This window comes from Microtus oregoni, unplaced genomic scaffold (assembly GCF_018167655.1).
Source record: "Microtus oregoni isolate MIOR12 unplaced genomic scaffold, Mior012 000018F_ref0000195, whole genome shotgun sequence".
Classification (NCBI taxonomy): domain Eukaryota; kingdom Metazoa; phylum Chordata; class Mammalia; order Rodentia; family Cricetidae; genus Microtus; species Microtus oregoni.
In genome coordinates, this window is record NW_024543077.1 from 257,935 (window position 1) to 272,324 (window position 14,390).

General features: G+C 47.4%; 1 protein-coding gene across 6 annotated transcripts in view; it reads left to right on the top strand.

Moving 5' to 3' along the window:
* The window catches only part of LOC121458754 (teneurin-4-like), a 671,077-nt gene that overhangs the window by 211,023 nt on the left and 445,664 nt on the right, over nucleotides 1-14,390 (top strand). For all 6 annotated transcript variants that reach the window (XM_041668100.1, XM_041668102.1, XM_041668105.1 and 3 more), the window contains exon 3: nucleotides 3,506-3,604. In XM_041668100.1, coding sequence (XP_041524034.1) covers nucleotides 3,595-3,604 — 10 coding nt within the window. In that variant the 5' untranslated portion in view covers nucleotides 3,506-3,594. The remainder of the gene's footprint in view (nucleotides 1-3,505; nucleotides 3,605-14,390) is intronic.

A 14,390-nucleotide genomic window follows, 5' to 3' on the forward strand; every position in this document is an offset into this window, starting at 1 on the left:
TGGCTTGTAGTATGTGTTATCCTGTACATAGCCACCCTGTGAGATAAGTTCACGTGTTTGCCATTTTTTCTCCTCCTGTACTTTTGCTCCGTTTCTCAGAGAACCCCTCTCAATCCCTACTCTGTATCCCTGGGACAAGACTGAACTTCCTCAGCCGAGAAGACCCCTCCATCTTGCCTTTGCCTAGGGTTTATCCCTACCTCCTAGGAAACTGCAGGGACATCCTAGATTTTGTGGCCAAACCTTATTTTCTTTGCCCGTAACGTGCCTGTAAAGTCAGGATTTTGTCCTCACTGTATCCACCCAGCATCAGACTCATCATATGAATAAGTGAAGGATGAATGAATGAATGAATGAATGAAGGCATCCTTTCCTTACTAGTCTTCTCTTCAGTGGAATGTTAGAACTTTTTCAGCCACCCGTATGTGCTGGTTGCTTTTGTCAACTGCATACAAGCCTGACATATCTGGGAAGAGAGAATCTTACTGAGAAAATGCGTCCCTAAGACTGGCTTCAAGGCAAGTCTGTGGGGTAGAATTTTGATTATTGATTGATGTAAGAAGGTGCAGATCAGCACATCACCGTGGGCAGTTCCACCTATAGGAAGTGATCCTGAGGTTTTGGTTTTTTGGTTTGTTTTTTTTTTGTTGTTGTTGTTTTTTGTTTTTTTGTTTTTTTTTTTTTTGATACAAGATGAACAGATCACGAGGAGTAATCCAGTAACCAGACCTCCTTAGCTCCTTAGTCTCTGCCTCATTTCCTGCCTCCAGGTTGCCTTCCTGCTCTGGTTTCCTTCATGACAGACAAGAACCTGTAAATGGAAACAAACCCTCTCCTCCCCAAGTTGCTTTTGGTCATGGCACTTACCATAGCCATAGAAAGCAAACAAGGACACAGTGAATATTTTGGTTTTATGTGCAGTCATTATTATAATGCTTCCTGGAGGCTGTGTGAAAGAGGAGGAATGTGGGGCTGAGAACTGGAAAGGAAGTCGCAGATGAGGTGATTCATCCAGAGGCCTCAGTCGTAACAGAGGCAGGAAAGGGGCAGACATGGCATCTTCTTCCTCCAGGTGAGCAGTCCGGGTGCACAGCTCTCACCTGTAGCTTGTGTGGGTTATGGCGGAATCTTAAAACCCAGACAAGGGTCCAGTCACATATTGTCCACCCAGATCAGTGGAAATGCCTAGGACCCCACAGGATCGTTGGGCACAAGCCCAGCAGATGTAGATCTTAAAAGCCACAGATCTTCTGGGATAAGTCCAGACACAGACACCAGGCATGCTTTATCTCACCCATGGGTGGAGCGGAACAAGGCAGGTTCCTGCTCTCTTTGAAGCCTCAGGGGATGACATTCTCATGAATAAAGCCGTGTAAATAGGAATTAAATCTTTGCAGGCTGGTTAGAGTCATCCAGGAAGAGGGAACCGCAGTTGAGGACCTGCCGCCATCAGATCAGCTTAGGAGCCTGTCTGCGGAGCGATGTCTGTATGAGCGGTTGATGTAGGAGTGTCTGTCCCACTGTGAGCAGTGCTGTCCCTGGGCTGGATCAGAAAGCAGGCTGAGCAAGCCTCGATGGCTTCTGCTTCAGTTCATGCGTCTAGGTTCCAGGCCTGAGTTTGTGCCTTGGCTTCCCTCAGTGTTAGACTGTAAGCCCTAGGATGGAATAAATCTTTTCTTCCCCACGTTGCTTTTGGTCATTGTGGCTGTCACAGCAATAGAAAGCAATGACAAAGTCCCAGAGTCAATTGAGGGGCATAGAATGAGACTCATACCCTGACTTAGTATATTAGCTTTTATCCTCATTGGTATATGTGTGTGTGTTTGTATGATGGTGTTCATATGTGTGCAGGTGGTCAGCCTTAAGTGTTGCTTCTCAACTGCTTTCCATATATTTGAGTCAGGGTCTCTCTCTCTCTCTCTCTCTCTCTCTCTCTCTCTCATTCTCTCTCTCTCTCTCTCTCTCTCTCTCTTTCTCTCTCTCTCTTTCTCTCACTCTCTCGACTAGAACTTCTGAGGCTAGGCTAGTTACCAGTCTGTTTCCTGGGATTTCCCTGCCTGCCTCCCTTCCCACAGCTGCTAGGATTACAGATGCATACTACCAGGCCTGGTTTTGTGTATAGATTCTGCAGATCCAAACTTAGGTCTTGGGCTGGGCCATCTCCTCAGCCTTATATTTTGACTTAGAAGAGTGTTTTCAGTTTTTCTCCGGACTCTTTGGTTCATGAGGTCGGTAGAGCTTGACCCTGGGGAGTAGGTGAGAGGCCCTGCATTTGGGCAGAGTCTGGAAATGCTCCTGGCTGCTAGCTAGTCTCTGTTTGGAATAATTAGAATTCACAGGAAAGAAATATCGGAGACACTGGGAGAGTTGGCAAATTTTCACACTTACAGGATTTTTGTTTTTAATGGGAATTACCAGTAATTCCTCACCTTATAAGAGACAATAATGACTTCTTAGCAGGGTTCCTAAGTATATTTGGCAAATATGTATTCAGGGAACTTCTCAAATAATGGCTTGAGAACAAAACTCAGATACGTTAAGTGCCTTTGCCTGCAGGATCTTTATGCAGAGGACATCTGGAGGTATCTGTTATGTTGCACGGACCTGCAACTTTTGAGAATCTGTGTTCAGATTCCAGTTCCTTTTGTTGCGATCACCAAAGGCAAATGACGTAAAGCCTCTCCCTACCTTTCTTTCCAATGGGATGGAAGTTCTTACATTCATGTGACATTTATTGGGTAAAGACACTAGTGGTACTGATTAAGCAGACTCATAGCTTTTGAATTCTAGGCCAAAAAGAAGTTCTCATTGTTGCCCAGGTCAGAGCTTTCTGCTTTCCAAAGAAGAAACTGAGGCCGAGAAAGAAACATGATTTGACAGAGGTTGTCATAGCAAGAGGGCCAGTGCAGAGTTCTTTCATGGGACAGCCCCTGCCCAAGTGACTCTGAGACCCTTTCTGGTTCATCCCAGCCAAGAAGATCCACTTCCTAAGCCAGATGTCAAGTTCCTGAGAGCCAAGGGGCTTCCCTTATTTTCCTGCCCATGCCACCACTGGGACTGCCCCAAGACTGCAGCCCCATGCCGTGTGCCTTCCGCCCATCACAGACAGGATCAATCATCTCCGTCTACCAGGCAGTTGCTGTTGCTCTTGGGCTTCAAGCCCTACACTGGCACCTGGGTTGCAGAGCCTCGCTATTTAGCCCCTGTCCTGGTGGGTTGAGTGTATAGGAAGACATCCATGCAGGAAATGACTGGAAGACAATGTTAGCACACTCACAGAAAAAGAAGTGCAGTACGGGGGATGGCTCTCCTGAGCGCCATGGCAAGGCTATGAAGATGGCATTTCATTCAAGGTCCTCGGGGTTTGGAACTCCGCTTGCTTTGCTTCGTGGCCATGGAACCAGAACAAACCCCATGTTCATAAAGGGTGCTGGGGAGGGGACTGTGAGAAAGCTGGGGACCAGTCATGCTGTCCCCTAATCTACTCTCTTCTCTTCCTCAACAGAAAGCACATTGCCCTGTCCTCCGGGATCCGATGGCCTTGGAGAGGGGGCTGCAGGGCCTGCGGACACCAACTCTTCCCAAAGTGCTGACATGGAGCCAGGTCAGTCCCTGCCATCTCTAATTTTCTGTCATCAGTTGCTAGTCTGAGGTTTAGTGAGAAATGCATTTTAGAATCGGGAAATGCAGTGAACTTAAGAAGAGGACAAGAGGCAAAGGCTGCTGGGAGTTGAAGTGCCTGTCTTAATAAGAGGACAAGAACAAAGACTGTTGGGAACTGTAGTTCCTGGTGTATTTGCCCAGCGAGGAGGTGGTAGAACTACTGCTAGGCTGGGCTTCAGGGAACCTTCATATTTCACACTGCAAGCCCTACAGCGTGGTGAAAAGGGCCGTGTAAGTGGGGTTGGGCATCCAACAGGAACGTGATGATGCTGCTGGCAGCGAGTAGGTACCGGTCAGGCCGGCCCAGGACAACTAAAGCTATGGTGAGCTGGAATTTATTCTCACATCCAGTAGACCAGGGTGCAAGTCCTACAGCGAGGTGAAGACAGAGGCGTGGTTGAGCAAGAGAGGGAAACAGGGAGGGGAGTCTGTCAGGAGGGGTCTAAGAGGCTCTCCGGAATGTTCTCTTCATGTTGCCACGCAGCACGGCCACACACAATGGGTAGAAAATGCCGCGCCGCGATGATAAAGTTGGGCTGGATGGGGAAAGCGGCGTGATGGCAGGTGGCAAGCTGGGGGAGTGTGGCCCACAGTCAGGCAGCTTCATACATGGAAACGGAGCCCAGTGAAGAAGGCTGCAGAGGAGGAAATGGGGGCAGGGGAGTAAGCTCTTCACTGGAGATATATTACATACCCACTTATACTAAGTTTGGATTCTTATTCTCTGAGCAGTCCCATAAGGCAACATATAGACTCTATCGGATGCCATAATGAATCCGCTCCAGAATCCCAGTGGATAAACAGACTGAGTTCTTACTCACAATAAAGGCCAATGCTGTCTGTAGAGAGCCCTGGAACATATAGCTCCCTTGGGCCCTGCTCTAGTGCACACAGTTGGAAGATGTTGGCTTTACTTTGGATCAGAAGTGACATACCCAGCTTACTGGGTATCTCAGACTCTGCTTGACATCCAAGGTCCTGGGGTCAGTGGGAAGGAGATGAATGAGCGAGCTGAGCCGTAACCCTCTTCCCTAGATTAGAAAGTTATTTCCATCTCACGGTCCAGCAATCGGGAGACTTGGAGGCAGTCGCCATATTGGGCACAGACTGCCGGAATACAGAATGCTGTGGTTTGGGTGTTGCGTAACCTCTGTTTGAAACATCCATGTGGCTAATCAGCAAAGACATATGGAACAGTTGTCATGGTCCCGGGAATGACAAAACCAGAGGTGGCTGGAGCATATATAACTGCACAGGACAGCAAATGTTCTGCCTTGGACAGATGGCTCTCCAAGAGCCTCCGAAAGCTTTAGCTTTTGTCTGTAAGGACAAAATGAGATCACACATACAGAGACTCGATTCACACATGGCACTTAACTCGCATTGCCCTGTGAGTCAGTTTTCACGGCCCCATATTTAAGATAAGAAAAGCGAGTGCAGCTGAGCCAGGTAAGAGGCGAACTCACGTGTTCATCAGCCCCATCTGAGGCTTCTGTACAATAATGACCCGTTCCAGTAGAACAGTAACAGAATCTCCCCCATCCCTCTAAACTCTAGAAATGTGGACCCTGGTCTCCCTAGATGTCTTCTCAATGAGGGTTTTTCCTTCCCTGCTTCCTCAACATGCCCAATATGGTGTGCTGCACTTTGGAGACACCACCTTCATCCCTGGCAGAGGGAGACTGAATTGCTCATTCCTATTATGTGGCCACCCACAGAGCCGGGCCTGGAACAAGGCTTGTTGAGGTCATCTGTACCAAGGGAGGGAAGAAAGGCATGGTGCAAAAATATTTCGTTGAAACATCTGAATCTGGCAGAGTGGGGCCACACATAAACCTTGACGTCAGCAAGTCCTTGATGCAGGAATACTCCCCCTTGTCCCTCCAGCTCTGTCACCCATCATCCCATCCCTGAGCTCAGTGCTGTGTTTACACTGACAGATCTCTGTACTTTTCTCGTCCCTGTGACCTTCTCTGTCTGTGCACTGAACCGAATACTCTCGTCCCTGGATTCCGGCGGTAACCTGCTCACCGGACTGGTGTCCCTCTTTGTCTAGCCCAAAGACATCTGTCACTGCACCTCTCAGATTATATTACTCGCCTGCCAAGCCCTCCTATGGCTGTCTACCTCACACTGACAAAAAAAAAAAAAAAAAAAAAAAAAAAACTGTAAAGGCCCTCCTTCCATCCACCAGTCTTGCTATCTAGTCCCTGGGTCCCCCTTTTCACTCAGGACTCTAAGCTGTGACTAAGTCAGTCACCTCTTCCAGGTTCACAGAACCCTAGAAATGCCCCTGCTTTGGAGGGTCAAGCATGGGCCTTCCCCCAGCCTTTGGGAAGAACTCTTCTGGCCTAGAGAACAGCAGCAAACAGAAGTAAAAGTCATTGTCCTTGTGAGCTGTCCCATGCAGCATGAGATGCCCTTCATGGAAGCATGTCAACTGTCCCAGTGGCTGCAGAGGCCAAAGGGTTGTCACTGAATGTGGGAGGGGCATAGCCTTCCTCATCCAACTACACTATGAGAAAGACCATTCCTCCCAGCCCAGGTCTTTCTGGGAACATTTATGTCCAGCTGTTGTGTTAGCTAGTACAAGATTGTCCATGCATTCCCAGACATCTCTTGTTAGTATCTAATGTCCAGGGGATCAGGTACTGCCTTCTTTATAGTCCCCTGCATTGTTCCCATGCCTGGAATGATGCCTAGCTCATGGCAGATAATAAAGACAGAGTGAATGAATGAATGAATGAATGAGCAAGTAGTTGATCAACCATCTCTGCTGTTGCTCATTTCCCCACCAGTCCCAATAGGACTTGACCAATGCTTAGCCCCCAACTCTTCTCCCCTCCACAATTCCCTCTGCTCGCCCAAGAGGCTAAAGTCCTGGGACACATCACCCAAGTATTGTCCCCTCCAGTGTCCAGAGCTCCAGGGGTTTCAAAGGCAGGAAACTGATCCCGGTCTTTGAGACTTCAGCACCAGGAGGTTACTGTTCACTGACCTCAATAGGGGGGAACAGAACTTTCTCTGCAGCTTCAACCCCAGGTCTCTTGGCTCCTCCTCCTTTTCATGTCCTCTTTGCCTGAAGTCAGGCATCGGGAAGACCTGGTTTTCAGCCAGGCCCCCTCCTGCCTACCACCTGCCTCAGAGATCAGGAAGAGGAAGCAAATGAAATTCAGAGCTAAACTAAATCTGGAGGTGTTGCCAACGCCACGGAGGAGGGACACAGAACTTCAAAGGATCTCTCTGGGAGGGCAGGGGAGCCGAGGATGGAAACAGCCATCTTGGACAGCACATGCAAGGGTGACCCGGGTCAACCTTTTTATCCCTAGTGGTGTCACTTTGCCATGTGTAAATCAGAGACCTTTTCATTGATGGACGTCTCATTCATGCTTTTTCAGTCCAGTGACAGACAAAGAATTTGAGTAGGTTCACAGTTAATTAATCAAGTAGCCAAGGCCAAAGCATCTAATACTTCCAGTCAAGGTAGAGTTGGGGCGGGTGGACAATGGGACAAGAAAGGGGTGTGCAGGAGAGGGGCTGCGGGCTGGTGTCTTGAGGACAGCCATGACTGTGTGATAAGTGAATGAGGCCTTGAACCTCATGAGCTTCTTCAGGAGTGGGACGCTCAAGCCAGAGAGTAGCGATGGTGGCTGGCGTTTAGGGGCTCATTCGTTCAGTTATTGGCACTAAGGACTTCACACCAGGGGTCCCATGGGCTGCTTCTCCCTGGGTCATCTCATTAAACTCCCTTCACGTCTTAAAGGGTGGTTTTGTAAAGCCCAGGTGAGAAGCGAGGCTTCTGAAGCACGGGGATAATGATGTCTTTACAAACAATCCTGGCACAGAAGCGATCCACACGTGAGAACATGAAGCAGGGCCTTCCTCAGACGCAAAAGTGACCTCGGAACAAATTACGACCCTGTCTCTAAAAGCTAAAACTGAACGTTTAGAAGAAAGCGTAGCTGTAAATATGCGCTGTGTAATGGTTTGGCACCTACAAGTGAAGAGAGAGATACAATAGACGAAATGGATTTCAAAAGTCTTAAGTTTCGTGCTTCAAAGGACAGCCGCAAGGCAACTCCAAATAGGACATGGTATTTTGGCAATCATATATCTGATAAGGGACTTATAGCTACAATATATAAAGAACACAACTCAATGATAATATGATAAACATTTTTAAAATGAGCCAAGAGTTTGAAGTAGGTGTTTATTCAGAGAAAATGCAGAAGCAGTCTACATACATGTAAAAAGGTATTTAATATCCATGGCCACCAGGGGAATGCGAATCAGAGGCCTAGAATTGCTTGTACATCCCAGTCTTTCTCATACCAAAGCCTCCGTATCATAGCTCCACAAGTCTGGAAAAGAGGCTACCATGGGGAGAGAAGGTTGCTGTGCCATTGAAGGCTTTCACAGGGAGGTAAAGCAACCGCCTTGGAGGGTGTGAAGGAAAGGTCCAGCTGCATCCCAACCTCAAGCAGCAATCATGCTGTTTTCAGGGCCTCGGCCTCGGCAGTATTATTGACGTCCCCAAGAGGGGCTTTTGTTTACACAGTCCGTACATGATGAGATCGTGTTTATATATTTGTCATATTAATAATTAACAGTTAAAAATGTTAAATTGGTATGTATAATTTATTTAGGATAAAACACCAAGCTGTAAATCAGCATCAAAAACACATTTCTATGAAAATAAAAAGCAGAGCTGGCTAGGAAGGCCTCACTTCACAGGGTGGAAGGTTCCTTTCATGTTTGACTCACCGAAAGGTGTCCTCGCTCTGCCTCCAGTCTGGAGGGTTCACCAGCATCCATGAGGGAGAGGGAAGGAAAATGAGGATAGAACATTTGTGGAAATAGTTTGAACTCATAGGTGATCTAAGAGTTGTTGGGAACCCTCAGGGATCCCTGCATTTGTATGTTAAAAATGGCACACAGGTGTGGCGGTGCATGTCTTTAATCCCAGTGCTTAGGAGGCAAAGGCAGGTAAAGTTCTGTGAGTTCAAGGCCAGCCTGGTCTACATAGTGAGCCCTAGAACAGCCAGGGCTCTGTAGAGAGACACTGTTTCAGAGAGAGAGAGAGAGAGAGAGAGAGAGAGAGAGAGAGAGAGAGACGAGAGAGAGAGAGAGAGCCTTCAAGCAGCAATGAGAGGAGGGAAACAGGTGTCTGAGCACTGCCCAGAATTTCTCATGCTCCTAGCAGAACAGCTACTGGGAGACTCCATCGGACAGATAGGAGAATTGGGGCTCTCTTCCCTATGACCCCTTAGTCTGTCTAGTAAATGTCTGCTAGTCTCCAAACTGCCCGGTAAATGACAGAGCTGGGATTCAAACCCAGAACTCCAGCAAGCCTGCCTAGGATGCTGTGTTAACCGCTCACCCATCTGACCTAAGTTCGCATCCCTAGTTTGGACCTGAGTATTGATCGCTACATATTGCTTTTTGGAATAAACAACGACAACAAAACAAACAAAAAGCACGGTCCTGGGTTGGGACGATGGCTCAATGGACAAAATCCAGCGCTGTGTCAACACTGGGATCTGGATTTACCACCGACTGAAAAAGTCAGATGCGAGGTGTGCACCTCTAACCGCAGTACTGGGGGTGGGGGGGGGGAGGCAGGAACAGGAAGATTGTTGGGAATGTTTAGTTGACAGTCTAGCTCAAAGTTCAGTGAGAAACCCTATTCCAAGGGAATAAAATTGGGCACTGGGTAGCTTATTTTGGCTTCCTTTTGTGGGCCTGTGCATACCAAATATATAGACTCTATAAGCACACAGACTACACATATATACTGCCTCCCCACCCCTATAATCATATCTTTCCAAGCATATTTTTTAACTCATGGAAAGATGAATGGAAACACTAAAAAAAAATGCTTCTTTTTCCAAATTTTGGTATATACTATGGCAGATTCCAGATATGGCAGCCAGTCTCCACTTTGGTACTGACTCCTCTTCCATAAACAGTACTGCAGTTAAGATGTAAACCCAAGTTACTATCCTTTAGAGGTACTAACTAGTGACTGACATACTCAGCTGGTCAGACCCTATCAGAGATGTCCATCTTGGTTGGTGACTGGAACAAAGGAAGTCAGAGGGCGTAGGGTATGAGGTCAGTTTGGAAAAATAATCCTAAATCAGTCCTAGGAGGCTAAGAATGCGCTGTCACGTGTGGTACCAATGATGTCAGCTATCAAGGGTGATGTACCTTTAAGTGAACTCTTGCGATGTGTCACATCTGTGGTAGACCACGGCGTGAGCTTCACCTCCAGTACAGAGCTCATATTTTTGCGCAAGTATGGCATAGGGCTTTTTCTATTTTTAAGCTGTGACTCATAGAAAAATCTTGCCCAGGAAGGCGTAGCTGTGACATGGTGAAGGCAGTGCCATTTGTTTTGTCCTTCAGCCATGACGCTGGGAGGAAATGGTGAGTGTGGCCTCAGAGAGAGCTAGGCTGTCGCACTGAGGTGGAGTCCTCGGAGGCCAGCGGTGGTCATGCTAACCTCACATCATAGAGAGCTAGGCTGTCACACTGAGGTGGAGTCCTCGGAGGCCAGCAGTGGTCATGCTAACCTCACATCATAGAGAGCTAGGCTGTCGCACTGAGGTGGAGTCCTCGGAGGCCAGCAGTGGTCATGCTAATCTCACATCATAGAGAGCTAGGCTGTCACACTGAGGTGGAGTCCTCGGAGGCCAGCAGTGGTCATGCTAACCTCACATAGGTTTCAGGCTTTCTTCTCAGGCTCTGTCCATCTTCCCTGGCTGTATCTCCTGCACTGAGTCTACACCTCCATATTCGCTTAGAGACTTGGGGTGTCCACTACCTTCTGATGCCTACATCATCTTCCAACAGCAGCCTCTCTAATTAATACCATCGGACAAGCAAAACACATGCTTAGGCTGAGACAGAGCGAATGGTTGATCTGAATAGAAATCCCAACAGTACCGCTGACTGAGCCTGAAGCCCACAGTTATATTTTTCCAAATGGAACCTCCTCTGGCTCTGGCATCTCATATTTTTGACAGGTAATGACTAGGGAGACATTGCCAGAATCTTCTGTAGAAATCTGCCTAATGCTAAGGCCTGGCAGGGTTAGTATTAGAAGCCTTGAGTCCAGCCGGTACTATGGATTTGGCTCCGTAGGTTCTGAACCCTTTCATGTTATCCTTCATATCAACCTTAGTTAACTCTCCTGCTTCCCCAGAGTGTGATGCACAGTGGGAGGTGTGTGTGTGTGTGTGTGTGTGTGTGTGTGTGTGTGTGTGTGTGCGTGTGTGTGTTTAAAGTGATCACAGAGCCATTCAGCCGCTTGCAAGCTGAATGCCTAATTTATTTCCAAACGGAAGATCGGTGTCATTATCCTTGGTACTTCAATCACCAAATCACAAGGCCTGCTTCCTGTTGCTAATTGCACCTTCAGCCACATACTTCCCTGCCCAGTTTGCCAAAGCAGCCGAGGCAGGAGTCGAACCACCCATCTCCAAGACTTTGGACCTCTTCGACTGTATTGCCTTGACTCACGTACCGTGAAAGGAATACCTTTAGATATCGTCCACCTCCCATTGCTTTCCCGAAAGTTCCCCTGGTGGAAAAGAACAACAAGCCGATCAAAGGCTCAGAGTCCTCCGCTTCTTTGGATTGTAACCACAGAGGAAAATCCACACGTACAAAAGTGCTCCAGGGGTGAGAGGAGCCGTTTGTCGAGGGCCCGCGGGATGTCAACCACTGTGCCCTGCATTTCAGAGCCCATTTAACCCTCACGGCTACCGGGAGAGGTGAGCACTGTGAGCTCTGATTCACAGATGGGGCCATGGAACCTCAGAGACGGTCAGCGACTTAAAGTCATATAGCAGGGAATTGGGGGAAGCTGGAACTCTCTCAAGGTCATCCACCACAAAGTCCCACCTCTCTCCAGTGAGGGCGGGTGGGAGAGCAGCACCCACAGCTATAGCGAGGACCATTTGTGGAATGCACACTCTGTGCCCAACATGTATTAACCCATTAACCCCGAGAAGATGAATGTGATATTACATACTCATCATCCCCATTTGGCACACGAGAAACCAGGGCCGAGAGAAGGACCTTCAGATAATTTTCTGTGAGTGGCTGTTTGGAAGATGAGCCTCAGCAATCTGTCACTGGTTGCTACTCTGTCCGAGGAGGCTCTCATCCTAATCATCAAATAAGCACAGGCATTGCTTATAGACGGCACTTAGAAACCTTGGTGGTTGATAATTAACTTGGTATATCCTTGTTCCTGGAGCGGTTATTCCGGTTGCTACTACTAGCCCATTCGAGCCAAGGAGTTGCTCCCTATTAAGACAGTCTCCTAACAGGTCAGAGAAAATGAGAATGTTGAGCACCATGCCTAGTAGGAGGCCGTGGACTAAGTCATAGAGGGAAGGCTCCCAAATCACACTGGTGGAGGCCAAGCCTGGGCTACCTGTTCTGGACTCCACGCAAGTCACCAGCTGTCTGTATAAAATAGATATTATTAGTTCATACTTTGCTGGAAGATCACAAGGACTAAAATTCATGCACGATACTTATAGCCATGGGGTGGCACAAGAAAAAACAAAGCCCAGGAGATGCTTTCCAGCATGACCGAATGCTAATGTCAAGACTTGGACTTGAAATAGAGCATCCTTCCTTCCATTTACAGACTAGGAAACCAAGACTCGGAGACAGGCAGAGAGTTACCCAATATACCAATCTCTTTTTCTTTTCTCATTTGTTTTTATAAGACTAAATCTCTACATAGCTCTGGCTGGCCTCAAAAGTATATACTAGGATGGTCTTGAACTCACAGAGATCTGCCTGCCTCTGCTTCCTGAGTGCTGGGACTGGAAGTCTTTTGTTTTTTGACCCATGCTGATACTGCAAGACAGCCTTAGAACCCCAGCTGTGAGGAGCTCCTGTTTCTTTATCGGCTTTGCTTTTCTAACAGTGGTCTTGATGTAAACTTTCCCAGTCCTTGTGGTATCTGCACCGACTGCACCTGCTATTTTATTGCCTGATTCTGATTGCTGTGGACTTAACCCTGCATAAGGCTGCTCATTTCGGTCACAGTTTCTTCTGCCTCTTCTAATGGAGGCTCTTTTTCACGTGTACTCTTTGATTCGTGTGGGTTCATGATTTGGAAACTTGGGAACTTCTTTGAAGGCTGATTTGAAAATTCACTGCTGCAGAAAGGGCATTTTCTCTAGAGGAAACCACTTCAGGGTTGCTTCAAATTAAATATACAGTTTGGACTTTGGGCTTTTTTGGGGGGGGTGATATTTTTCTGCCCATAAGGTAATACAACATAAGGGTCATTTTGTGCTTAGAAATTCTCAGAGGGTCTTTTTTTTTTCCTTTGCCTCTGATAGGGCCAAGTTTCCTTGCTGTGTCCTGTGGTGAGAAGGTGTGGGGTTCTGGGCTTTTCTAATTCATCAACACACAAAAGTTTAGGGCCCTAGCTGTATCTGAGGGTTCCAGCCTGTCTGTCTCCCCTCCTTTTGAAGACCTGTGGCTTTGTTTCCTGTGCTGTTGCTTTGTAATGGAAAGTCCCAATACCACCAAGGGTAATCAGATACCTTGAGGACACCCATCACATGTCACACTGTGTTATCTTGTGCTGTTATGGCCTCTGAGGGTTTCCTTCTGCATCTTGCCAGCTGAGCTATACATTTACAGATAAATGAGTATATTAAGCGTCAGGAGAATTCCTTGGGGTGAGTGGGAAGCTATATTTCTGAAAGCAGAAGTCTGAAGTGATTATTGTTGGATCTCCACTGCTGCAAATGCGTCGATATCATCAGTTAAGGCTTCCTTGGTCATTACACAACTTAATGTCGTTTTCCTTCTAAGTTAACCTTGTAAGTCAAGAGAGTAGAGATGTTTGTGCATCATAAAAATCTGTCTTTCAACATTACTATCGTTGTTCTTCTGTGGTCTTGGCTTGTGCTTGTCTCAGCCCCAAAGGGACTTTGACCGCCTACAGATGTTGATAAACAGAAGTTTGTTTGCGAAAAGATACCCCATGAATGCCGCATTCTGGAGGAATTCCTGCTTTCTCCTCCTGTGAGCTGCCTAGCCCAGATTGGCCTGGAATGAACACCAAGCCCTGCAGAGCAGTGGCAGGCAGGCAGAGTAAGCAAGGTTGTTTATCGCTTGGGCTCTTTGGTTCTGCAAACATCTTCTGAGCACCGATTGCTTGCAAATGGGTAGGTTGTGATCCTTCTCCTTACAGACAGAGATGCTTATATGGACCGCGGCCACACAGTTTGAGATTGCTGTGTGGAAAGGGAACTGACACAGCTTCAGGTAGAGGCACCCAGGAAAGCTTCTCAGAGGGGGTGGCTGATCAGAGGGATAATGAAAAGAGCAGGGAATAGACAGACCAAAGATAGCTGCCCCCTCCAAAGAAGACACGACCCAATGAAACGGTCCTTCTCTGTTCCCTTCAGCTTTAGGCTGTGGAAAGTTCCCAGCCCAGAAACCGCCTTTGAGAACCTCCGTTTTAATTTATGTATTTCCAACAGGGGCAGTACTGTCGCTAAGGGGGTAAGATTGTTACGTGGGAATTATGGGTGAGAAAATATTATTATAATGGTTTGTGTTCCCCCAAGGGCTACAGTATATAAACAGATGTGCAATACTGAGTGCTTAAAATAAAAAAAAAATAATAAAGAAAAAAAGACAGGAACCAGAGAGTAGTCAAGAGAAACAAGTTTCTAAAGGGG